General features: G+C 36.0%; 2 protein-coding genes, 1 long non-coding RNA gene and 3 other non-coding genes across 6 annotated transcripts; 3 read left to right on the top strand and 3 right to left on the bottom strand.

Moving 5' to 3' along the window:
- Positions 1–2346: 2346 nt before the first annotated feature.
- On the bottom strand, positions 2347–2419 carry Trnat-agu (transfer RNA threonine (anticodon AGU)). Its single transcript has one exon. It is a non-coding gene; the product is annotated as a tRNA-Thr (tRNA).
- A 2854-nt stretch (positions 2420–5273) lies between these two features.
- Positions 5274–8371, top strand: LOC128557199 (uncharacterized). The gene is made up of 2 exons (XM_053544214.1): positions 5274–6136; positions 7020–8371. Exons 1-2 carry the CDS (start codon positions 5306–5308, stop codon positions 7395–7397), a joined length of 1209 nt encoding a protein of 402 aa, XP_053400189.1. The 5' UTR covers positions 5274–5305; the 3' UTR covers positions 7398–8371.
- Positions 8372–10592: 2221 nt separating this feature from the next.
- On the bottom strand, positions 10593–10665 carry Trnat-agu (transfer RNA threonine (anticodon AGU)). The gene has a single exon. It is a non-coding gene; the product is annotated as a tRNA-Thr (tRNA).
- Positions 10666–11996: 1331 nt separating this feature from the next.
- Positions 11997–15647, top strand: LOC128557402 (uncharacterized). Its single transcript, XM_053544752.1, has 2 exons — positions 11997–12554; positions 15270–15647. The coding sequence occupies exons 1-2, from the start codon at positions 11997–11999 to the stop codon at positions 15645–15647; spliced, it is 936 nt and encodes a 311-aa protein (XP_053400727.1).
- A 5498-nt stretch (positions 15648–21145) lies between these two features.
- Trnat-agu (transfer RNA threonine (anticodon AGU)) lies at positions 21146–21218 on the bottom strand. Its single transcript has one exon. It is a non-coding gene; the product is annotated as a tRNA-Thr (tRNA).
- A 2080-nt stretch (positions 21219–23298) lies between these two features.
- Positions 23299–25092, top strand: LOC128557513 (uncharacterized). The gene is made up of 2 exons (XR_008371201.1): positions 23299–23448; positions 24171–25092. It is a non-coding gene; the product is annotated as an uncharacterized LOC128557513 (long non-coding RNA).
- Positions 25093–26644: the final 1552 nt, after the last annotated feature.

Here is a 26644-nt window from a genome sequence, read left to right as displayed (position 1 = left end):
GATAAAAAACGCCCATATATTGCCAAGAGATCCATAAGTTTAAAACAGATGTTGTACGTAATTATCTTCAATTCTAGTGAACCAGTCGTTCACGTGCCTTGTCCACCTGGTCATACTGTTACTGGACGATTCTACAAGAACTCTTACTGAAAAAGTGAAAAAAGTTTTACAATAAGAAACGTTCAAGCAAAGGCTGGTCAGGAGTCTATCTTATACACGACAAAGCCTCCTCTCACAAGTGCGATGTTGTTAAGTCTTTTTGCTTCTGAAAAGGTGGAAGTCTTATTCAGATGACCTAAGTCCCTGTGACTTTTTTTATTTCCAAAGCTGGAAAAGTGCTTTCTGGAAAGAATTATAAGTCCAGAAGTTTTCTTGGCAGCGCCATTTATCAGTGTCTCAAACAGATACCGAAAGAAGACTATTTATCTGCTTTTCGCGATTGTGTAAAAGGTTACAAAAATGAGTTTCGGTAAAGGGGTCATACTTTGAAGGTTTGTAAGAAAAATGTTTTTGATAAAGCACTTAAGAAAACCGAACCCAATGACAGAACGTTTTACAGGAACCTCGTAAGGTTAACTGCTCCCTGACACATAACTGAAATACTGTTGAAAAAACGACGCTAAACCCAAAACAAAACAAAACATACAAAATTAATTATATTATTCGATATACATGCGTTTCACGTGGAGTTTCTAGATTTAAACCGATATATAGTGATATATTGCTTTATTGAAAGGACATTAGGAGGTAATTATCATTCGAAGGGCAAATACTCCAACTGTCTCTGACTGATATCAGCATTTGGATAGTCTCTCGTGTCTAAAATCCTTTCTGGTGCAGTAAGTCTGAAAACTTTATACTAGTGGAAAAATAAAAAATCATCCTAAAAATACAGTTTTGAAAAATGTCAGGTAAGGGTAGAGCGAATTTATAATAAATACTTAGCACTACATCATGCAACCTTTTTCGTTTATTGATTCCTTTGTTTTAATGATAAAAAAAACGAGTAAAATTTCGGTATTTGAAGCAGAAACGCCCAAATTGCACACTTGGCGTTACCTGTTCCGTATTATCTGCAAACGACTGATCTATTTTATTAAAGAAAAACGTACCGGGACAACAAACCTGCCACTATATATGACCCTATATTATTGTACCTTCTTGTTGTGATAGAAACATGAAAGCCTTGGAGACTGTTAATTGAAAACAAAATGTCAATAAAAATAATCTTATTAATCTTTAGTCTGCTAGCGGCAAGTGATTCTGTCTTTGCCACCAGTGCACCTCAAGATCAGCCTGCACATCCGTGCAAGTAGATTATGGTCTGCACTGTTCGCTGTTCAGTCAGTAAATTTTCATTCGAGTAATAAATGGTACAATCCAAATTTAATGATGGACCATTCCATTTTAGAAATTTATCATTGATAGATCTTATATAATCTGAATGGTCAGTGTGAGTGGATACAGGTTGAATAAGAACTGCTTGTTCATAGATAATTCATCCGCATTGTTCATGAACGGGACTATTTTGTGTAGCACATGAACATCCTTTGTATGTGATTTGGAATAAAATAAAGATACTATATGATTGTCAGAAATACACTTGTAACTTGTAACTTGTAACGGGATAAACCCGCAACCTAAAATATCATTTCATCTGAGTATTCGGATTGACGTGGTTTTATTTACCACATTTCTTTCAGCGGTCATGCTTCTCTATTTTTGGTAAGTATTGTTTGGTTTTAAACAGTATTTATTGATATAGTTACAATTGTTACAGTTTAATAAATATACAAACATTGAGGATTGAGTAGAAGATATAAGCTTATTTTTAGAAACTATCTCCCTTTAAAAGTATTAGTTGAGTGCTTGAGTACTTAAATAAGGTTCTTTCCTATAATTCAAAAAGACAATATTTATGCATGAAAAATAACTTGCTTGTGTAATGCGTATTTTATGTATTTCTATCACATATTAAAACGTTCCTGTATTTTCATAGGAGCAAGCGGTATTGACTGAATGACGCAATTTTACCTCTGTGTGTAACCTTGTTTTTTCTTTAAATTATCGCTAACATGAGCAGTTTGGTGTGCCTTATCCGATTAAGCAGACAACACTTAAGTAGACTCACTCCGTTATAAAAAACTCTTTTTTTCAAAAAATTATTGTACACGTAGACGAGTAATGGGCATAATCAAACATTTCTTATCTAAATACACATATCCAAATCTGATTTCAAATCTCCACGGTATCTATCGAACGCGGTAATAGTCGCACCACTACAATAGTCGTGAGGTTTATCATGGACATTTAAAAAAAAAATCATGTTTTGATAAAAATGTCAAAAGGCTCCAGAGGGGATCGGACCCTCGACCTCCTGTTTACTAGACAGGCGCTCTAGCCACTGAGCTATGGAGCCAGATGTTGGTGTTCACGTTAAACAGGATATAAAAGTTTGTGACATGTGTCAGGAAATGTGCAAAACAGTTCTCTCGATCTCTGCGAAAAAAAAAATATTGCGACGTATGATTTGATGAAAATAGGTATGGACGTGACCACTGAACCAGTTCTGAAATAAAATGCCATTGCACAACAAGGTATACTACGGGAACAATCGTACCCATAGGAGAAATATACCAGCCCATTTCAGTCGCGCATTTCTCACATAGACGCGCTGTTGGAGAAATGAGTAATATGCATATTGGACAATTGATTATGTATCTTCCATCGTGCAGTATTTTATGATTCGTAATTGATTTAATTTAAGAAATGCTTCGATAACGTCAACCTAGGATAACCCTATACTTATCCGGCGGGCAGTCTGTCACGCTTAAGTACTGATTTTTCTTTTTCTTTTTTTTGCTATTGTACATACGTACAAACAAATAATATGATTTTAAATCATTCATATCTGGGTGGTACAAATATTCTGTACATATGCCCCAATGCTGCGTTTAGCTTTTGTCCGTAATCATTGACCTGGCACTCATTAATCTTGTCTTTGTCGTTATTTTGCACGATTGTTGTATCGTGAAAATAATTACACTAATAACAATACTAGTAACCGAACAATAAAGGGCCTCTCGATATTTTCACCTACCCGCATTTTATTATTTTCTTTACTGTCAGGGTCAAAACAGCACACTCACGTCTCATCGCCTGTAACAATTTCTTTAATACGCTTAGATTCCTTTTTTGTATTTGACGAGCAGGGCGGAAGTTTTTTCTACCCTTTTCTTCTTTTTGCTCAGGGGTCAATAAATTCGGTATGCAGCGAGCACAAAACTTACGCAGGTTAATGAGAAAAACCGCTGACGAATTAAGACCCGATATTTCCACTAGCAGCTCCCCTGTGCATCTTGCATCTTTCTCGATTATCACTTTCACAGCATCAATGTCTTTGTCAGACACAGAAGTGAAGGGCCTCATCTCTGATGTCGGTTTTTCCCTCTTTAAGAGAGATACCAATCGGGTAATAGTACGGTATGGCAGCACATTTTCCCCGTACACTTCGTCTTTAATTTCTGATGGTCCGATGCCTCTGCTCCATGCAAAAATTGCAGCTAAATTCAGCCAGCCATTCTTTTAAGCCAGTATGATACACTACATGTATTTCAACTGTTAGTTAAATGTGCTTTTGCACGTGATTTTAGTGCAATTTCCGGTCATTTGGACTAAAAAAAATCAGTACTCTTTCCATTGATTGATATGCCACACGTATGGGTGCACGTGCAATTGTGAAAATACTGGATTGTTATCACTACTTTTCAAACGCTACAAATGTGTTTGTAAACATGGACGGATCCAAACGGAAGGGGAAGAAGCATTTTATAGAAAAATACAATACATATTCGAAGCCCTGACCAACCTATAAACCGGGCCAGTCTATTTTATAAGTACAACAACACGGTTGACACATTTAAACGAGTTGTACGTAGCAGACTGTTAAAAAGTAGAGTATTTCTTTCAATGAATGACCGGTAAATCATGATAAGTGTGACAATATTCCCGTCTGTTAGATTTACAGATCAAATAAAAATGATATTTTCACACAGACGACTCTAACCCACATCCGCGAGATCGGTAGCCGAACGCTATATCTGTATATGTGACATGATGCTAATAAAGAAATGTATATTACTGTTTCGTTGTTGTTTTTCCCCAGTAATTATATCGTTATTTAGGTTCTGACACCAAACATTAATTGAAGGAAACATGCGAAATATTCATGAGTACCGGGTCAATACTTACAGAAAATACTCATCTGTACAGGATTAGTTGTTTGTTTAGGTTCCACAGATATAACTCCGTCTGTGTGGGCGATATTTTTTATATATTTTCAATCTCTGGTGACTTATCGTTAGTATGAAATGGTTGAACTTTCTATATAAGTTTTACTTTAGGTGCACGAGAACAAAACCAAGGAAAATATATTTTCCGCTAAAACACAAAAAAAAATATAAAGAAGAGTTTGGTACGGCCTCACTTTCTTCAGAAAAGAATTGGTGTGGCCTTAACAACGACCTGGAGATACTTGAAGACCTGCTCCAGTCCTACCCTTTTAATCTTAAAGACGCACCACAAAATAACTGCATTATTTTGTATTTCCATGATTGTAATTATACATGATTTACATGAAAGGCATGAGATATACAATAATTCAGTTTCAAATTGACAGTGACATATATTAGGCCAAAACAAAGTGTTTAATGTCTTAACATTTTATTGAATTAATGTAGTAATATGTACATAAATCAGTGCATTTAGTTAAATTCCAATCACACTTTGTTTCTACAGTGTAAGACAGTTATTCATCTATATTCTTAAAACTATGCTGAAAAGAGATTGACTGAATAAGTTTGCAGATAAAATTGTAAAAACTGATTTTTTCAGGAAGGGTCTAAATTGTCCAGCTGAAAACTTGTAGTATAGCTGTATATAACCTGTTATTAATATCAGACTGAAGTTTTTGAGGGCGAAAAACGTAGATCACTAGGTCGTGGTGGGTCTTTGAATTGTCACTGAAAAAGCATGAAAATCCTTACTATGAACAGTGACGCCTGTCAAAATAGAGCCTATTTTATATAAATTCTATATAAAATATTTGGGGTTTTGCGTGCTAAAGTGCAGCGCGTGGCTGTTAACTGTTACCTGTTGTAATCATGGGTTGCATACACACAATAGAATTTGAATAGCCGCGGAGCAGGGCTTTAAATCAATATAAACGAGATAAAAATGTAAACACACTTTTATCGGGTAGTTAAACACAGCTATGCATTATCAGAGTGACTTAGTAGTTGTGAAGATGTCGTCAACATGTGAATCAATACCGGTACTTTATATTAAAGCATACAATAACTTTGATGTTGGTTTTAAAATTGGAAATACATTTAAGCATTTTATACAAGAGCATGTAAAGACCAAAACAACGGAATTACTATATTCCTTCTACAAAACTGAAGAAGGAAGAAAGCTGTATAATGCAGCTGTTGAAACAACGGAGAGATGTTATCCTCATATCGTGGAAGAAATTAGGGGAATGGCGGAAGGATCGGGCGTGTCATTCGAAAGACTATTTCTACAGGATATGGTTTCGGAGATAATTTTGCACCATTCGAACAAGACAAAGGACAAAGAAGTTGGCCAAGACATCGAAATTGCTGGATGTACAGACATAATTGTGAATACATCAGATTGTAGAATTCTTGCACATAATGAAGACTGGGGAACGGAGGTTGAAAACATGATGTATATGGTCGATGTAGATCTAGACAAAAGCGCATTATGTAAAGATGACAACAGTAAAAACATACACAACCAAGAAACTATAAACCAGGTAACTGCAAGACGAAACGAAAGGTATCTCGCATGCATATTTCCAGGGTATCTTGCTGGGAATACATTTTATGTCAATAAAACATTTGCCGTGTCAATTGATTCTCTCGTGCCAAAGAAAGTAAATCATGGTGCTGTGCCAGTTGATATACTTCTCCGTGCCTTAATTGGATGTGAAAGTATAGAAGAGTGTGTCGCTGTTATGAAGAACGATCCTGTAGGCTGCTCATATGGAATAAACATCAACATTGCTAGCAGAAAGTCAGACGATATGTGGACGTTGGAAGTCTATCCAGATAATGTAAATAAATGTTTCAATATGACTTTTTTATGTAAAATTATTTGCTATTTTGCATCATTGTTCAGATATTTTGCGCTTCTCTCCTTCCTACCTTAATGATTACTTTAAATAAAGATGTATAACATTTCAACAATGTATCTTATCTCTTATTACATTCTATCCAAAGTTTGTTCACATTAACTCAATATTTCATTACTGATATCTTCAAAGGTATAACATACATTGACGGTTATCTTCAAGGACACGTTATCTCGATAAAATAAATGAAGATAAACGTTTGGCACATATATAAGGTTTAGGAATGAACTCGTAACGACAATCGGTAAACTACGTATTCTCTGTATAGACATTCGGCATTCTCCGGTTTTGATGCACGTTAAACTGTATGTCCGAAGAATTTAATACTAGCCTAACGAGAAAATATAATCACATCACTCATTACGGATACTGTACACTGGTTTATTTTCAAATAGCACGTAATCAAGTCTGGTATGGTTTTCATGTGTATTCATGATTAATGTACAGCATGTGTATGTAATAATATTCATAAACACATAAATTCTACAGGATAAAACGATCATAAATAGCTTGTACATTTAAAACGATCATATTGATACACGTTGTATATTTTACAGGGTTAGATGATTATGAAGTCGTTGTATTATATAAACGCGTTTTATATTACTTGGTAAAACGGTCGTTAACATGTTGCATATTTTACAGAATAAAATGATCATAAACACATGGTATCTTTTACAGGATAAAATAATCATTGACGTGTTGTTTATCATAAACACGTTTTATATTACTTGGTAAAACGGTCGTTAACATGTCGCATATTTTACAGGATAAAATGATCATAAACACATGGTATCTTTTACAGGGTAAAACAATCGTGGATGTGAAGCACATTTCATATTCAAACAGCGCCAATAGAGACTCGTACTACGTACATACAAATTATTACAAGCATGTAAACGATGCGGAGGAAGCACCAGGATTAGACGGTACAAAAGCTAGAGAAGCAACTGCAAGTCAAATGTCTGTACCAACATGTCTCCAAGACGTCTGTAATATTTTGGGAGATACGTCCAGTACGATAGAGCCCATCTACCGAACACCTGGGAGCAGCTTTAAAAGTAAAAATGTTGCAACGATCGCATCTGCAGTGTTTGATATGAATGAAAGCGTTCTTCGTGTTTATCTTACGAATCCGAAAACTGCGAAACATCCATGTTTATCTGTGCCATTTGTTCAGTAACTGTTTTTGTTTTTGAATCCAAATACACTTTTGCCTTTCTCTTTTCTTGAGAAAAGTTACTTCACTTATTGCAAAAGCTTGGTGTGCGTTTAGACTGATTAGTTTGACAAACGATATGCGAAACAAATGAGAAAGCAACTTATGACACTACGTAACCATTCGGCAAAACATGCGGCTAAAGTAAAACATTTCGTTGTGTCGTCCTGGCACGCGCACAAACACGCCATGCCGAAATTTCAATTCAGTTTCCATTTGTTGGGTTTAATGTCGCACCGACACAATTAAAGGTCATATGGCGACTTTCCAGCTTTGATGGTAGAGGAAGACCCTAGGTGCCCCTCCGCGCATTATTTCATCACGAGCGTGCAACAGAGTAGAACCACCGACCTTCCGTAAGCCTGCTGCATGGCTTCCTTACATAAAGGATTCAACGTCCCGAGTGAGGCTCGAACACATATCGATGAGGGGCAAGTGATAAATGGGCTATTATATCAGAAGTTGAAAGTATTCGGCTACCATGGATTATTCAAAACCGGATCGCATGATGCGCATAATATTGCTCTCTCTGTGTACAGTAAGGGAGTACAGTAAGGGTATAGTACAAGATCCAGTATATGAGCGCGCTAACGAAACATTTAATACATATGACCTCTATGACTGTACAAGGTAAAAATGAAGTTTCAGTATATTACAAATGCTGACAAGTTTCTTGTAAGATTTAGGTAAGTAGAAAGATTTCCTGCGGCCAGAAGTTATACAGACCAGAAATTGTTATGGTGGTATGTGTGACCACTCAGCTCAAAAAGTAACTTATGGATGAATAGCGTGCTTGTTTTTTTTTTTACCATACCATTACGCCTTAATGTAGGAAATATTACTTCATTCTGCATGTTTTACAAGTAGATCTATGAAATATGTATTTCTTAATTCTGAAAGTTATTATTTTGAGCACAAATAAATATATTTACCTTTAATGTAGAACATAACTTTTAACTCAACATTCCTTGACTATTACAATACTACACTAGAGCGGTCATGCCTTCACCTGGACTTCGTTGACAACACAAGTCCATAATCAAGGAAATTAAAGAGCAAGTAAAAATTCCCTTATACACAATTAGATATCAATAAGGATTGACTAAAATATATGAAATTATAATGAATGAGATATTCAGGTCACTAGCATTTCTCTATATATCATATAGAGTGTCAGTTATATTACAAAATGGCGTTCCATAAATACGATAAGCTAATCGCATATTGGTACAAAATCAAGTGAAATTACCCAGTCTTCATGTGCAACACTACTTGTTGCTATCCAATATACCTCCACATCGCACACCCAGTGTAATTAGGCATTTCTGAATACCACACGGAAGTATTTACATGGGACATAATTAGGAAAAACTCAGAAAGAAGGTAGATTAATGTAGGCATTGTAACTGAAAATACAAACTTCAAGTAGGAGCTATCTATATTATATGTATGTGAAGTTAACAGCATCAGAATACAAGGACTGTAAAAAATATTAAAATATCATTTCCTGAAAAAGAGCTATTTGAGCTGAAAAAAATGATCCCGGATGAAATATTTGAAAAAAATGGAGACAACTCCGCAAAGACTTTATGATAGGCTTAGGTGACAATTGGCCTAATACCTCATCCAAACTACCCACTTTTTACCTCTAACCATGAAAAAAGCATGCATATTTGCCACATGAATTAGCAACCTGAATACAAAACTGTGTAAAGATCAAATAATTGATTGCCCTGGGGAAAGTAGGACATTTTTTGTGGTGAAATTTGTCAACAAACAGACGATTTTTTAAAAAAAGTCAAAACCCACAGAATTTCACAAGGTGAAATATGTTGAAACGGCTACTGCTGGAAAGACAACAATCTCAACTACCCATACATATGCGTCAAAGTATGGGAAAAATATCTAGAAATATGAGAAAATCGAAGAAATCAATTTCAAGACTGTTAGATGCATAACTGTGTAATTATACATGGCATTTATCATAGATAGGTTACTTTTCCTTTGCACTGATATAACATGGGCAGGATTAGGATTAAGAAACGGTGTTCACTCAACAATTTCACTATATAATTAGACTGTTTCCCTTGCGTAAAGAAGGCTTAGGGTAAATCTCTAATTAATGAAATGAACTCATGACGAAGATCATTTCACCAAATACAAAAGCTATTAAACAGTTATTGGCGAAAGATATCATATTGTCCATTATAAATGTGCGTTACAACTTCTCATGTGATAGCAAATCTATATATATTGGGCGATCATAGTCCCTCAGTATCACTTTTTACGTATTTCTATATGACCAATTATCGGCCAATGAAATAAGCGGAAATTACGAATTTTAAAGTATCCTTATCTTTGTAGTATTAGAAGTTTGTTTTCTTTTAATTCAAGTTTATTGAATATTGATATGCCGGCAAGGTACTTTTTATATACTGCATCATGCACATTTCTGACTTAATGTTTGTCATGTTTTATTCTGTCTTAAGTTAGTGTTTTTTTTTTTTTTTTGTTTTTTTTGTACATGATTAGTGGAGTACACACGTACTTGAATATCCAAACAGAAAATATATTAGAAAAGAACTTCTCTTGTGTAATGCTTTATATTCAGTGTATTATATGTATTTCTATCACATATTAGATATATAATTGACTGAATGACACAATTTAATTTGAATGCGTAACCATGGTATCTTAAAAAGATCTAAGCGATGAACATGAAATAATTACACGCATGATGATTTTTTAGTTTATTTCAAGGGTTGTCACACTTATAAGTTCATACTTTCATCACTATTGAATGGTGTTTATCTGCGTGTTAACAATTTTATCTAAAGTTCCCAACCTTTTACAGTAATGAAACGTTGTCTGACTGACGGTTTTGTTGGCAGGTTACATGTATATTGGCAATCAGGCAACATGACAGGTTAAGCAGACAACAGTTTAATAGATTCATTCTGTTATGAAATAAAGATAAATACATTTTTTCACAAAGTAATGTACGTGTAAACGCGCTGAAATGAATGGACTTAACTATTTTTACCTAAATTCACATATCCACATGCAATTTTAAATTTTCATTAAATTAAAGTATTCGCCGCGAACACGGTAGAACTTGCGCCAGCAACACTGAAAATAATGTTAAATAAAAAATATTAAAGGCTCCTGAGGAGATCGAACCCTCGACCTCCTGTTTACTAGACAGGCGCTCTGACCACTGAGCTATGGAACCAATTTCTGCTGCTTATATTCGTTTTAATACAAAGATGGGTGGCATATGTCAGTCAAAAAATGTGCAAATCCTTAACAGATCTCTCAGTCTATATGTTACAAGTAGATTTTCTGAATTCATAAAACTTGTTTCTACTGCTACGTTTGTCTTTAGACGCGTTCACTGACACCAGACCAGAAAAATGTTATTACACACTCCAAGGTAGCTCTATATTAAGAGAACCATAGTACTCGTCTGCAGAATATACAAGTCCATTTCAATCGCGCATTTTCCCATCTAAAACGTGCAGTTCAGCAAATGGATACTATTCATATTGACCAATTGGCAATTTAGTTTCCATTGAACACCAGTCCCACTTTTTCAATGTTTTTTTATCGCAGAGACATGTTAACGTTCATAGTGAAACACCGATAATGTCAATCTCTTATTTTCTTTTATATTTATCTGCAAACTTAACCGGCTGGAAAACTGCCACGATTATATACCGACTTTTTCTAATTTTTTCGCTATTGTACATAACTCGTAAGAAACGAAAGGTTTATTGCTTACACGTTTCCAGGGTTTCATGCTGGGACAAACAAGAACTATGGTTGTAAAGCATTCATAACTGGGTTGTACTATATGTTTTCACCGTAAGTAAATATTTCGTTTTGCTGCTTATCTATAAAGGATTAGTTGTTAGTGAGTAGAGGGTGTTAAGACTCCACAGATATATAAGCGTCTATGTGGGCGATGTTTTCATATATTTTTACTTCTTAGTGAGTTATTGTTAGCATGAACATTTGAACATCCTACATAAGCTTCATAAGCTTTCCTTTAGGTCAACGGCAGCCAAACAAAAAATCATTTGTTATTTTGCTCTTCGCTCGTTCTTGTTGCCTAGAAAACACAAAAATATAAAAGAAATTTGGCCCGGCCTCATTTTCTACAGACAAAATATCATTTTGGTGTGGCCTTAACAATGATATGCATAATGAGCAAAACATCCAGCCTTGGTAAACTTTATTCTATAAAAACGAGAAAATTGCAAATACACTTTTATCGGGTAGTTAAACACACCAGCTGCGCCGTATCGAAGTGGATTAGTGGTTTCAAAAATGTCGTCAAGATGTGAATCGATACCGGTTATTTATATTAAAGCACGCGATAACTTTGATGTTGGTTGTAAAATTGGAAATACATTTAAGCATTTTATACAATAGCATGTAACAACAAAAACAGCGGTTTTACTATATTCCTTCTACAAAACTGAAGAGGGAAGAAAGCTATATAATGCAGCTGCTGAAACAACGGAGAGATATTATCCTCATATTGTGGAAGAAATTAGGGGAATGGCCGAAGGATCGGATGTGTCTTTCGAGAAATTATTCTTACAGGAAATGTTTTCGGAGATAATTTTGCACCATTCGAACAAAACAAAGGACAAAGAAGTTGGCCAAGACATCGAAATAGCTGGATGTACAGACATAATGGTGAATACATCAGATTGTAGAATTCTTGCACATAATGAAGACTGGGGAACGAAGGTTGAAAACTTGATGTATATGGTCGACGTAGATCTAGACAAAAGCGCATTAAGTGAAGTTGATAACAGTAAAAACATGAAGGACCAAGAAACTATAAACCAAGTAATTGCAAGAAGAAACGAAAGGTACATTGCTTACATGTTTCCAGGGTTTCTTGCTGGGAATACATTTTATGTTAATAAAACATTTGCCGTGTCAATTAATTCTCTCGAACCAAAGAGAGTAAATCATGGTGCTGTGCCTGTCGAAATAATTCTCCGCGTCTTAATTGGATGTGAAAGTATAGAAGAGTGTGTTGCTGTTATGAAGAACGACCCTGTGGGCTGCTCGTATGGAAAAAACATCCCATATTGCAAGCAGAACGTCAGACGATATGTGGACGCTGGAAGTCTATCCAGATAATGTAAATAAATGTTTCAATATTTCTAAAATTTTCATCATTCTTTTAGATATTTGTGCGTTTGTCTTGTCTCAAAATATACCTTCATACCCTGAATGATAATTTAAATTTTAAAAAGTAAATAATGTCACCTATTGATGGCGGAGGACGTTTTTCTTAACCACTTTTCCCTTGTCTATTTACAGCCGCCATCCTGGATAGGGTGCTGTCAATTTTCGGGATGGAACGTTGAAACTCATTTGAATGAAATGGCCTCATTTTAGTTTCTTTGCCCTGCCTTTATACAACATATATTCTTTTTCAAAACACATTGCTATATTAATACATACTCAATATCCTTACGAATAAATATACAACCCTCTCTCACTATCTTATCAAACACCATCCTAGCCATTGTTAAAAGTCTAGCTTGTTCACTGTCTCTGCACATTTTTTAGGGGAAGGAGTGGGGAATCAGTTACTGTAACGACTGTGTTTGATGAACCAATTACTATGTCCTTAACTGTTTCCAAATAAATTGATATTTGGTTTTTAAAATTCAGAGTGATACCTTTCATTTTATAGTAAGTTTGTTTACCAACCTCATTAGGGATTTTAACTGATATGCATAAAATTTTGGCCCACCACCCACAAATATTTTGATACCATCTTCTTGTATTTCATCTGAAAGATCGGCCAAATTGTCACATAACGAGGGCATCCAGTCCCCTGCTTTTGATGCAAACAGTAGAATCGGCGGTATAGAACTAAGCTGTTCTAAGTAATGTGTAATTTGAGTCTTGCTTGAGCTGCAATGACCGCGTTGACTTTTCTAGTGGGTTCTACAAACACATCCCTATATTTCCAACGAGCCTCTACCAGCTCATTAGACACAAACTTAACTGCATCATCTCTGTCATTCGTCAGATTTTCAAAGTGTAAGGCTGGCTCATCAGGTTCTCGTGTATGATTTAAGCATATGTTAAGCCAGAGCACGTATTCCCGGGAATTTTCATATATTACGGTAATCATGGTGGACAAGTATTTTTCATAACTCTGTTAATCATACCTTTCTTTCAGTTTTTCTGTCTTACAACATTTTGTCCAACCATTATTTTCCTGTTTATTTTCAGATATGTGTTTACATATTCGGTAAAGAGACTCCCTTTTAGCAACAGGATCATATTTAGAGATTTTTACGAAATGCCAAACTTCATAAATAGAATCGAAAGTGTATCCCTTAGCAAGGGCTTTCTTTAACTTCGTCAGTTACCCAAGTACCTATTAAAGTTCTTCCTTCGTTCGTATGCAAAGATTTAGCCTGGAATGGGCACATATTGAGGAATGGGTAAACGGATGTAACATCATAATATTAGATAATTTCGTCATCATTCGCTTCTTTGAAATGTGTAAACGCCTCTGTTCAACACTCGAGAAATGTCTGTCTAGGTTTTAAAGCAGGTACCATATCAATGTATTCTAGAAAAGTCGCCATTTCATTGTTTCCTTTAAATACTTTCAAAAATTGTATATGAACACAAGACTCCCAAATAGATACATATGTGTACCCATGCTCTTCTATATATTTTTGTTTAGTCAAAATATGTTGATAGATCTTCCCTTTGTACTGACGTAGATATAATTTTTGATTTAGTAATTCTCATCAGCACTTCCTTCGTACCCTTTCTCACTTTGACCAATATGTTATTATCGACTCTCCATATACATACTCTATGTATACATTTGAACATGTATCGAACGAATTTATGTGTGGTTCACAAAGTATGTACTGTATTCATAGACAGATAACTGAATGAAAAAAAAGTGACTGCGATTTGTGTGGTAAATTAACATATATTTTCAGGACCGACTACTATCAATACATTAATATTGCAATTGGTTATTTGCTAAAGAAAATTTCAACGCTATCATAATATATCACAATTTCCAAGGTTACGACTCCTACCCAAGTCTCCAGTATTTTAATTAAATTGCTAGCGTTCCAATTGTGATACCCAGTAGTGCCTAAACTATGCCCTTAATAGTTCCTAGTTGAAAAATCTAATTCATTGATTCTGATAATGTTTTGCCAATGTCTCTTTCAAAACTGCAAGCCATATTTGGACCTTATTATTTATGTAAAAGTTACCTCCCTCTATCTCTTTAACATACAATACTAGTTCATGTACCAGATTTGACACGGAATGAAACTGACATATTCAAGGACATATTTTACGAAGAAACACGAAGCTATTTAAACACACGTTTGATTTTCAGAAAGAAATATTGAAATGTCGACGGTCAGATTTGGATGTTTGTTAAGCTGTATGCAAGTCCGAAGAGTATCATTACGGATTCACTACTTTAACTTTCAGATAGCGTGTATGGTTTTAAATAATGTGTATTCAACTACAACGTAAAGTATGTGTTTATAATAATTCACATAAACATGTTGTATATTTTACAGTTGTAAGCACGTTGCGTATTTAAAACGATAAAAAATGCGTTTAATATCTACAGCATAGAAAGTTGCATGTTTTACAGAATAAAATAATCATTAACTGTTACACGTGGTATCTTTTACAGGATAAAATAATCATTAACACGTGGTATGGTATCTTTTACAGGATAAAATAATCATTAACACGTGTTATCTTTTACAATATAAACTAATCATAAACACATGGTATCTTTTACAGGGTAAAACAATCGTGGATGTGAAGCACATTTCATCTTCAAACAGCGCACATAGAGACTCGTACTACGTACATACAAATTATTACAAGCATGTTAATGGTGCAGAGGAATCACCAGGATTAGACGGTACAAAGGCTAGAGAAGCAACTGCAAGTCAAATGGATGTACCAACATGTCTCCAAGACGTCTGTAATATTTTGGGAGATACGTCCAGTACGATAGAGCCCATTTACCGAACGCTTGGAAAAAGTTTTAAGAATAAACATGCTGCAACAGTCGCTTCCGCATTATTTGATATGAATGAAAGGGTTCTTCATGTTTATCTTACGAATCCAAAAGCTACGAAAAATCCATGTTTGTCTTTGCCCTTTGTTCAGTAGCTGTTTTTATTTTTGATTCCAGATGCAGCTGTGCATTTTCTCTTACCTTGCAAACAGTTAAAAACTACTGAATACAGACCCGGATCCAGAAATATTTTATTGAAGGGAGGGGGTAGCACCAGTTTAGAACGAAGACGATACCGGCGAGGCTCAAAGCGCCGATTGGTGTTAAGTACAGATGGGGGCCCTAAGCTCATGTCAAGGGGGTTAGGGGGTCTTCCACTTTAGTTTTTCTTGAAAAGTAGGTATGATGTGCAGCTTTTTGGTCTAAATGTTGTGGTATTTATGGGTCGAGGTGCTTCTTCCATTGTAGAGGAATCAGAGGTCTGATCCTAGGAAAGTTTGAAAAATAGGTATGAAATGTCGGCCTCTGGTGCATTTTTTTGGATCTTGTTTAGAAAATATTATTTCTTACTTCGATGAGTATAGGTCACTTCTTAGCCAACTCTGTGTGTGTACATGCCCCCCACCCCCGCACACACACACCTCTGGATCCGGGCCTGAAATATTACAGATGGTACATGTACATTGTATCAGTTTAGAAATAAATATTTTATAAACCTACCAAAAATTTCTTAAAAATTCACCTCTCTCTCATTGTTTCATTCTGCGTGAGTTCTGAAAGCAAGAGGTAATATTCAGCATTATTCTTTCGAATCAATTTATCACATTTATACTGCGTTACTGTCCAATATTTGAGTGCTTAACACTATGTTTTCCGTAATGAACGATGCAACATTATTTTCGAATTATCACGTTTAATGTAGGGATAATACACGTTTTTTGTGTATTAACGTCTGCAGAAGCCCGCGGGATTCGGTCTCGGTCGCAAACATATCCCAAGGGTTTCTGAAGACGTTAATACACAAAACAAACGTGTATTGTCGCTATTCTTGCATAAAAAAAACATTACCCGACGGCTAAATGTATTGTTTTCATACGTGATGACTTTACAATTCCGGTACATTTTTTACTTACCATTCTGTTGTTCTTGGAAACGGTAAACATGTTTTAAATATCCGTATCCAGGGCCCAGAAATAAACAACACAATCAAAAGCACATCCTGAAGGTTCTTAAACGATTTTTTACCTCTCGTTATTACAAACATGAAATTACCAATAATTGTTCATATAACTTCACAATTTGGTGAATTTGAGCACAATTTCAAGAATAATAACTTCACATTCGAGTTATATTGAGTACGGACACAGTTGGAGTACGGATGAGTACGAACGTAGTGTCAAGCTTTCAAGCTGTTTATATAAATTCTTCCAGAAATTAGGTCAAAGCATACCGACTTATACTTACCAAAATCATGAATAGATTCCTAAAAACAAACAATCGCACAAGTTACAGGCGATTCTTAAACATTCACAGTTATCTACAAAAACTGAAACGACGCCGAGTTCTAAAAGGGGAGTAAACAAGGGTAGAAGCGAGTATGAACATTGTTGGGGGCAGTGAATTTTGCATCGGTAACTGATACAACAAAACATTCTATGGTTTAGATTGCATTTTTATGCTACAAAAATGGTTATTATGGAAGAAACAAGACGCAGATACCAGATGTCTATCTGCGGAGAAATACGTGTACGTCCCTGGGAAAGTATTTTAAAAATAAAAATCATGTATTAACAGCACGTGAATTGTCTTGTTTGCACACGATTTTTCTCCCGTTAATACATGGGCGGGTCTAGTGAAAAAAGTAGTTTTTATGCAAGAATGATAGAATATGGCGGCAAATTCAGGACAGTTTGCTATATCGCGCGCTCAAACGTACTATAAAGACATGTAAACGCTTTATATGTTTTTCGAAGTGTGTGGCGCCAACGCGATTAAATTAAACTAACGACGATAACTTGATATCACGCAACAGAACAAAATATTTTATTTCGCGTTTGACTGTTTGCCATTGACATTTCGATTTGGCGTGTTAAAGAGCGCGCCTAGACGAAATAAGATGTTTTTTATATGCCGCGTCGGGGCGCACGAAGCTATTTGGCACATTTTATTGTGATCTCACCAACGCGAAACAACGAAACATTTAACATTGTCTATGCGAACGTTTGAACACGCCAAAATGAAGTATTTGTTGATGGCACGTACGCCAATGCGCAAGAACGAATCATTTCATTTCGTCTTTGCATTTTTCTACTCAATCATTATGAAATAAAATGTTTCATTGTTTCGTCATTGCGCACTGTCAGTTTTGTTTTGTCGCATTGGCTTTTACGAAACAAAACGTCATAAAAAATGTCTAAAATTTCTATATGGCGCTTTGGCGTCCGCACCAGAATGACTCCTCAAGTTGCTAGCTCAATCATGTCAATAAGGAGAGCGTAGGTCTACGGGTCGCGGGATCGTGATTTCGATCTTCGGGCAGGGCATATGTTTTCCGTGACGATTTGATAAAATACATTGTTTTTGATAGCATTCGTCTTCCACCTCTGACTCATGTGAGGAAGTTCGCAGTTATTTGCGAAGAACAGGTTTGTACTGGTACGAAATCCAGGAAACACCGGTACGAGATTTCTGCAAGAAGTTCTGTCACTAATGGGCTTACTAGTTTTAGGTATTTTTAGAACGCTTTGTACTTGAATGGTGTGTCCGAAAGCTAACGATATCCGTTTATTTCGTGCAAATTGATTTTAAATGACCGAGTTACTTTTAAACTGAAATATGTGCAGTCATATACACTGACCAATTTACTTGTCACATTGTAAAACGGACGAAAAGACTAAAATGCGTAGCTATATTTAATATTGCATTAGGCTTGACGTAGATTCAAAGCAGATATTGAATGAAATATATGGTGTATATGGACGTCAGAAATTATCTGTCGAAGATGATACCCGTTCTGGTAGGCCTAAAACCTCTGTTACCAAGGCAAACACCTCTGCTGTAAAAGCTGTGGTCGAACAGGATGGGGGATTGCCGATGAAAGATATAGCCAGTTGTACTGGCATATCAGAAGGCATGCAGTGTGCAAACAATTCTGATAAAGCGTTTGGATCTGAAAAAGGTTTGCGCTAGGTGGGTTCCTCATTTGCTCACTGAGGAGCAAAAGATACAACGCCTTAAATGTGCCTTGGAACTTTTGAAAACATAAAAAGGCTGTGACATTCAGGTTATTTCTAACTTGCTAATAAGTGACGAAACCTGGGTGCTCATGTTTGAGCCAAAGAGAAGGGCTGATAATAAGCAAAGAAAGCGATAAGATAAAAAAACGCCCATATATTGCCAAGAGATCCATAAGTTTGAAACAGATGTTATACATAATTATCTTCAATTCTAGTGGACCAGTCGTTAACGTGCCTTGTCGACCTGGTCATACTGTTACTAGACGATTCTACAAGAACTCTTACTGAAAAAATGAAAAAAGTTTTACAATAAGAAACGTTCAAGCAAAGGCTGGTAAGGAGTCTATCTTATACACGACAACGCCTCCTCTCACAAGTGCGATGTTGTTAAGTCTTTTTGCTTCTGAAAAGGTGGAAGTCTTATTCACATGACCTAAGTCCCTGTGACTTTTTTTATTTCCAAAGCTGGAAAAGTGCTTTCTGGAAAGAATTATAAGTCCAGAAGTTTTCTTGGCAGCGCCATTTATCAGTGTCTCAAACAGATACCGAAAGAAGACTATTTATCTGCTTTTCGCAATTGGGTAACAGGTTACAAAAATGAGTTTCGGTAAAGGGGCCATACTTTAAAGGTTTGTAAGAAAAATGATTTTGATAAAACATAGCACTTAAGAAAAACCGAACCCAATGGCAGAACGTTTTGCAGGAACCTCGTAAGGTAACTGCTCCCTGACACATAACTGAAAAACTGTTGAAAAACGAAGCTAAACCCAAAACAAAACAAAACATACAAAATTAATCATATTATTCGATATACATGCGTTTCACGTGGAGTTTCTAGATTTAAACCGATATATAGTGATATATTGTTTTATTGAAAGGACATTAGGAGGTAATTATCATTCGAAGGGCAAATACTCCAACTGTCTCTGACAGATATCAGCATTTGGATAGTCTCTCGTGTCTAAAATCCTTTCTGGTGCAGTAAGTCTGAAAACTTTATACTAGTGCAAAAATAAAAAATCATCCTAAAAATACAGTTTTGAAAAATGTCAGGGAAGGGTAGAGCGAATGTATAATAAATACTTAGCACTACATCATGCAACCTTTTTCGTTTATTGATTCCTTTGTTTTAATGATAAAAAAACGAGTAAAATTTCGGTATTTGAAGCAGAAACGCCCAAATTGCACACTTGGCGCAACCTGTTCGTATTATCTGCAAACGACTGATATATTTTATTAAAGAAAAACGTACCGGGACAACAAACCTGCCACTATATATGACCCTATATTATTGTACCTTCTTGTTGTGATAGAAAAATGAAAGCCTTGGAGACTGTTAATTGAAAACAAAATGTCAATAAAAATAATCTTATTAATCTTTAGTCTGCTAGCGGCAAGTGATTCTGTCTTTGCGACCAGTGCACCTCAAGATCAGCCTGCACATCCGTGCAAGCTGATTACGGTCTGCACTGTTCGCTGTTCAGTCAGTAAATTTTCATTCGAGTAATAAATGGTACAGTCCAAATTTAATAATGGACCATTCCATTTTAGAAATTTATCATTGATAGATCTTATATAATCTGAATGGTCAGTGTGAGTGGATACAGGTTGAATAAGAACTGCTTGTTCATAGCTAATTCATCCGCATTGTTCATGAACGGGACTATTTTGTGTAGCACATGAACATCCTTTGGATGTGATTCGGAATAAAATAAAGATACTATATGATTGTCAGAAATACACTTGTAACTTGTAACTTGTAACGGGATAAACCCGCAACCTAAAATATCATTTCATCTGAGTATTTGGATTGACGTGGTTTTATTTACCACATTTCTTTCAGCGGCCATTGAGCTTCTCTATTTTTGGAAAGTATTATTTGGTTTTAAACAGTATTTATTGATATAGTTACAATTGTTAGAGTTTAACAAATATACAAACATTGAGGATTGAGTAGAAGCTATAAGTTTTTTTAGGAACTCTCTCCCTTTAAAAGTATTAGTTGAGTGCTTGAGTACTTAAATAAGGTTCTTTCCTATAATTCAAAAAGACAATATTTATGCATGAAAAATAACTTGCTTGTGTAATGCGTATTTTATGTATTTTACCTCTGTGTCTAGCCTTGTTTTTTTTTAAATTATCGCTAACATGAGCAGTTTGGAGTGCCTTATTCGATTAAGCAGACGACACTTGAGTAGACTCTCTCTGTTATAAAAACTCTTTTTTCAAAAAAAAACATTGTACATGTAGACGAGTAATGATCATAATCAAACATTTCTTATCTACATACACATATCCAAATCTGATTTCAAATCTCCACGGTATCTATCGAACGCGTTAATAGTCGCACCACTACAATAGTCGTGAGGTTTATCATGGACATTTTTAAAAAATCATGTTTTGATAAAAATGTCAAAAGGCTCCAGAGGGGATCGAACCCTCGACCTCCTGTTTACTAGACAGGCGCTCTAGCCACTGAGCTATGGAGCCAGATGTTGGTGTTCATGTTAAACAGGATATAAAAGTTTGTGACATGTGTCAGGAAATGTGCTAAACAGTTCTCTCGATCTCTGGGAAAAAAAAAATATTACGACGTATGATTTGTCGTGCCCACTGAACCAGTTCTGAAATAAAATACCTGCACAACAAGGTATACTACGGGAACAATCGTACCCATAGGGGAAATATACCAGCCCATTTCAGTCGCGCATTTCTCACATAGACGCGCTGTTGGAGAAATGAGTAATATGCATATTGGACAATTGATTATGTATCTTCCATCGTGCACCAGTCACATTTTTTCAATGTTTTTTATTGCTGAGACACACTACATATTTTATGATTCGTTATTGATTTAATTTAAGAAATGCTTCGATAACGTCAACCTAGGATAGCCCTATACTTATCCGGCGGGCAGTCTGTCACGCTTAAGTACTGATTTTTCTTTTCCTTTTTTTTGCTATTGTACATACGTACAAACAAATAATATGATTTTAAATTATTCACCTCTGGGTTGTACAAATATTCTGTACATATGCCCCAATACTGCGTTTAGCTTTTGTCCGTAATCATTGACCTGACACTCATTAATCTTGTCTTTGTCGTTATTTAGCACGATTTTTGTATCCTGAAAATAATTACACTAATAACAATAACCGAACAATAAAGGGCCTTCCGTTATTTTCACCTACCCGCATTTTATTATTTTCTTTATTGTCAGGATAAAAAAGTACAACCACGTCTCATCACCTGTACCAATTTCTTTGATTAGCCTACATTCCTTTTTTATATTTGATGACCAGGGCGGAAGCTTTTTCTACCATCTCCTTCTTTTTGCTCAGGGGTCATTAAATGCGATATCTATAGCGCACAAACCTTACGCAGGTTAAGCCGTTCTTTCAAAATGAGAAAAAAACCGCTGATGAATTAAGACCCGATATTTCCCCTATCTGCTCCACTCTGCATCTTGCATCTTTCTCGATTATCACTTTCACAGCATCAATGTCTTTGTTAGACACAGCAGTCAGAGGGCGCCCAGGACGGGCCTCATCTTTGGTGCTGGTTCTCCCCTCTTTAAAAGAGATACCCTTCGGGCAATAGTACGGTATGGCATCGCACTGTCCCCGTACACTTTGTCCAAGTCGGCTTTAATTTCTGATGCGCCGATGCCAAGCAGTCGGCTTTAATTTCTGATGCGCCGATGCCAAGCAGTCCACCGATGTCAAGTAGTCGGCTTTAATTTCTGATGCGGCGATGCCAAGCAGTCCGCCGATGCCAAGCAGTCGGCTTTAATTTCTGATGCGCCGATACCAAGCAGTCATCTCAGTGTTATTATATTTTCTGGTCCTTCGGGATTGATTTCAACTCATTTAAATTTGAAGATTGAATACTGCTTAAGCCGGTGCTAGGGGGCGTGGGCAGTGTTGCACTTACCATAACTGCTCATGAGCAGACTCAATCAAACTGCAATATTCACTGTTTTGCCTTGTTCTCGTCATGAAATAAAAAAAATGATATGGTCACACAGAGGACTATAACCCACATCCCGAGATTGGTAGCCGAACTACTTTATTCGTTCTACAAAACTGAAGAGGGAAGAAAGCTGTATAATGCAGCTGTTGAAACAACGGAGAGATGTTATCCTCATATTGTGGAAGAAATTAAGGGAATGGCCGAAGGATCGGATGTGTCTTTCGAAAGACTATTTCTACAGGATATGGTTTCGAAGATACTTTTGCACCATTCAAACAAATCAAAGGATAAAGAAGTTGGTCATGACAGCGAAAATGCTGGGTGTACAGACATAATGGTGAATACATCAGATTGTAAAATTCTAGCACATAATGAAGACTGGGGAACGGAGATTGAAAACATGATGTATTTGGTCGACGTAGATCTAGACAAAAGTGCCTTATGTGAAGATGACAACAGTAAAAACATAAAGAACATAGAAACTATAAACCAAGTAACTGCAAGACGAAACGAAAGGTATCTCGCATGCATATTTCCAGGGTATCTTGCTGGGAATACATTTTATGTCAATAAAACATTTTCGTGTAAATAAATTCTCTCGTGCCGAAGAAAGTAAATCATGGCGCTGTGCCAGTTGATATACTTCTCCGTGCCTTAATTGGATGTGAAAGTATAGAAGAGTGTGTCGCTGTTATGAAGAACGATCCTGTGGGCTGTTCGTATGGAATAAACATCAACATTGCAAGCAGTAAGTCAAACGATATGTGGACGTTGGAAGTCTATCCAGATAATGTACATTTATGTTTCAATATGTGTAAATTATTTTGCATCATTTTAAGATATTTTCCACTTCTCTCCTTCCTACGTTTATGATTACTTTAAAAAAGTGTTTAACATATGAACGCACATTTCAACATATATTTTTTTACTCCTTACATTTTATCCGAAGTTTGTTTACATTTACTTAGTACTTCATGAGAAGTATCTTCAAAAGTACAACCTTCAGTGACGGTTATCTTCAAGGACATGTAATCTCCTTAGAATAAATGAAGATAGACGTTTGACATAAATTATGTATAGGAGTGAACTGGTAACGATAACTAGTAAATAACGTATTCTTTGTATGGTATTTCGACATTATCCGCTTTTAGTGTACATTAAACTGTATGCAAGTCCTAAGAATCGATAAACGGATCCATTACTTAAATTTCAGATAATTTAATGTGTATTAATGTTAAGTGTACAGCATGTATATGTAATATTTTCCTAAACACGTTTTATATTCTATAGGCTAAAACGATTATAAATACCTTGTATATTAAAAATGATCATATTTTACACGTTGTACTTTTAACAGGGTTAGATGATTATAAGCACATTGTATACCATAAACACGTTTTATATTACTTGGTAAAACGATCATTAAAACGACAGGATAAAATGATCATAAACACGTGGTATTCTTTACAGGATATAACAGTCGTGGATGTGCAGCACATTTCGTATTCAAACAGCGCACGTAGAGTCTCGTACTAAGTACATATAAATTGTTACAAGCATGTTAAAGATGCGGAGGAATCACCAGGATTAGATGGTACAAAAGCTAGAGAAGCAACTGCAAGCCAAATGTCTGTACCGACATGTCTCCAAGATGTCTGCAATATTTTGGGAGATACGTCCAGTACGATAGAGCCCATCTACCGAACGCCCGGGATAAGCTTTAAAATTATACATATTGCAACAATTGCTTCTGCAGTGTTTGATATGAATGAATGCGTTCTTCGTGTTTATCTTACGAATCCGAAAACTGCGAAACGTCCTTGTTTATCTTTGCCATTTGTTCAATAACTTTATATTTTATTCCAAATGCAGTTGTCTTTTCTCTTACTTTGTGAACAGTTACAAAATACTGAATACAGGCCCGGTTCCAGAAATATTTCATCGGAGGGATGAGGTGGGGGCAGTAGTTTAGAACGAAGCTCAAACTGCCAAGTGGGGGTAGATATAGGATGGGAGGGGGGCTACGCTCGTATAAGGTGGTCAGGGGGTCTTCCACCTTAATTTTTCTTGAAACATTGGTATGATTTGCAGCTTTTTGGTCTAAATTTTGAGATATTGGTGGAGGTTCTCCCATCATTGTAGGGGATCAGGAGGTCTGTACCTAGAAAATTTTGAAATATTGGTATGAAATGGCGGCCTCTGGTGCATTTTTGGATCTAAATGCTTAGAAATATTATTTCTTACTTCGATGAGTATAGGTCACTTCTCAGCCAACTGGTTGTGTGTGTTGGGGTTAGGGGACGGGAGCATGGACCCCCTGGACCTGGGCCTGAAATATTACATACATACATGTACATTGTACCAGCTTAGGAATAAATATTTCATAAACCTACCAACAACAATTTCTTTATCATCCATCCCTTTCTTATTTCTCATTCTGCGTGATTTCTGAAAGCAAAAGGTGATATTCAGCATTATACATTCCGAATCAGTTTATCTCATTCATACTGTGTTACTGTCCAATATATTTAAGTGCTGAACATTATGTTTTCCGTATTGCAAGATGCAACTTTTTTCTCGAATTATCACGTTTTATGGTAGAATATGGCGGCAAATTCAGAACATGTCACGCGCTCAAACGTACCATAAAACATGTAAAATATTTATATGTTGTCTTAGAGTGCGCGCTAACACGATTAAATAAAACTAACAACGATAACTTGATATAGAGCGCAACAGAACAAAACATTTTATTTCGCGTTTGACTGGTTGCCATTAACAACATTTCGATTCGGCGTGTTGGTGAGCGCGCCTAGACGAAATAAAATGTTTTGCGCCTGCAGCTATGTTTCACATTTTATTGTGATCTAACCATCGCGAGACAACGAAGCATTTAACATTGTCTTTGCGAACGCGTTATCACGCCAAACTGAAGTATTTGTGAATGGCACGTATGCCAATGAGCAAGAACGAATAATGTCATTTCGTCATTTTCTACTCAAGCAGCATTGTTTCGTCATTGTTTACTGTTAGTTTCTTTTTGTCGCCATGGCTCGCGGACCAAAAAGCCACATCAAATGTCTAAAATTTCTTTATGACGCTTTGGCGTCCGCACCAGAATGACCCCTCAAGTTGTTAGCTCAATCATGTCAATAGCGTAGATCAACGGATCGCGGGATGGTGATTTCGATCCCCGGACGGGCTTATATATATGTTCTCCGTGACGATTTGATAAAAAAACATTGTTTGATATCATTCGTCCTCCACTTCTGATTCATGTGGGGAAGTTGGCAGTTACTTGCGAAGAACAGGTTTGTACTAGTACAGAATCCAGGAAACACTGGTACGAGGTTCCTGCAAGAAGTTCTGTCACTAATGTGCTTACTAGTTTTAGGTACATGTGTGTTTAGAACGCTTCTTTTCGCTTGAATGGTGTGTCCGATAGCTAACGATATCCGCTTATTTCGTACGAATTGATTTTCAAATGACCGAGGTATTTTCAAATTGAAATATATGCAGTCATATACACTGACCAATTTACTTGTCACATTGTAAAATGAACAAAAAGACTAAAATTCTTAGCTGTATTTAATGCTGCATTAGGCTTGATATAGATTCAAGGCATATATTGGATGAAATGTGTTGTGTATATGGTCGTCAGAAATTATCTGTCGAAGATGATACCCGTTCTGGTAGGCCTAAAACTTCTGTTATCAAGGCAAACACCGCTGCTGTAAAAGCTGTGGTCGAATAGGATGGGGGATTGCGTACTGGTTTATTAGAGAAATCATTTTTTATCTAAAAATCAGTGCTTTTTCGACATTTTTTAACACGTCTGTACTAAAAACTGACGTTTGACACAAAAATGGCTAAACTAAAATGCATTTTAGGAAATCTGTATATTCTTTCCGCAGCCTTAACGTACTAAAACGTATTAGCGTCTG

Source organism: Mercenaria mercenaria, chromosome 5 (assembly GCF_021730395.1).
Source record: "Mercenaria mercenaria strain notata chromosome 5, MADL_Memer_1, whole genome shotgun sequence".
NCBI lineage: Eukaryota > Metazoa > Mollusca > Bivalvia > Venerida > Veneridae > Mercenaria > Mercenaria mercenaria.
The sequence above is the reverse complement of the archived record's forward strand: the minus strand, read 5'-3'. Positions and strand labels throughout refer to the sequence as shown.

What these genes read in the sequence shown, in the direction of transcription:
- LOC128557199 (XM_053544214.1), top strand. Translation starts at nt 5,306, where the DNA reads ATGTCGTCAACATGTGAATCAATACCGGTACTTTATATTAAAGCATAC. An exon ending in TGGAAGTCTATCCAGATAAT is followed by an intron (nt 6,137 to 7,019) that starts GTAAATAAATGT and finishes TATCTTTTACAG; the next exon opens with GGTAAAACAATCGTGGATGT.
- LOC128557402 (XM_053544752.1), top strand. Translation starts at nt 11,997, where the DNA reads ATGGCCGAAGGATCGGATGTGTCTTTCGAGAAATTATTCTTACAGGAA. An exon ending in TCCCATATTGCAAGCAGAAC is followed by an intron (nt 12,555 to 15,269) that starts GTCAGACGATAT and finishes TATCTTTTACAG; the next exon opens with GGTAAAACAATCGTGGATGT.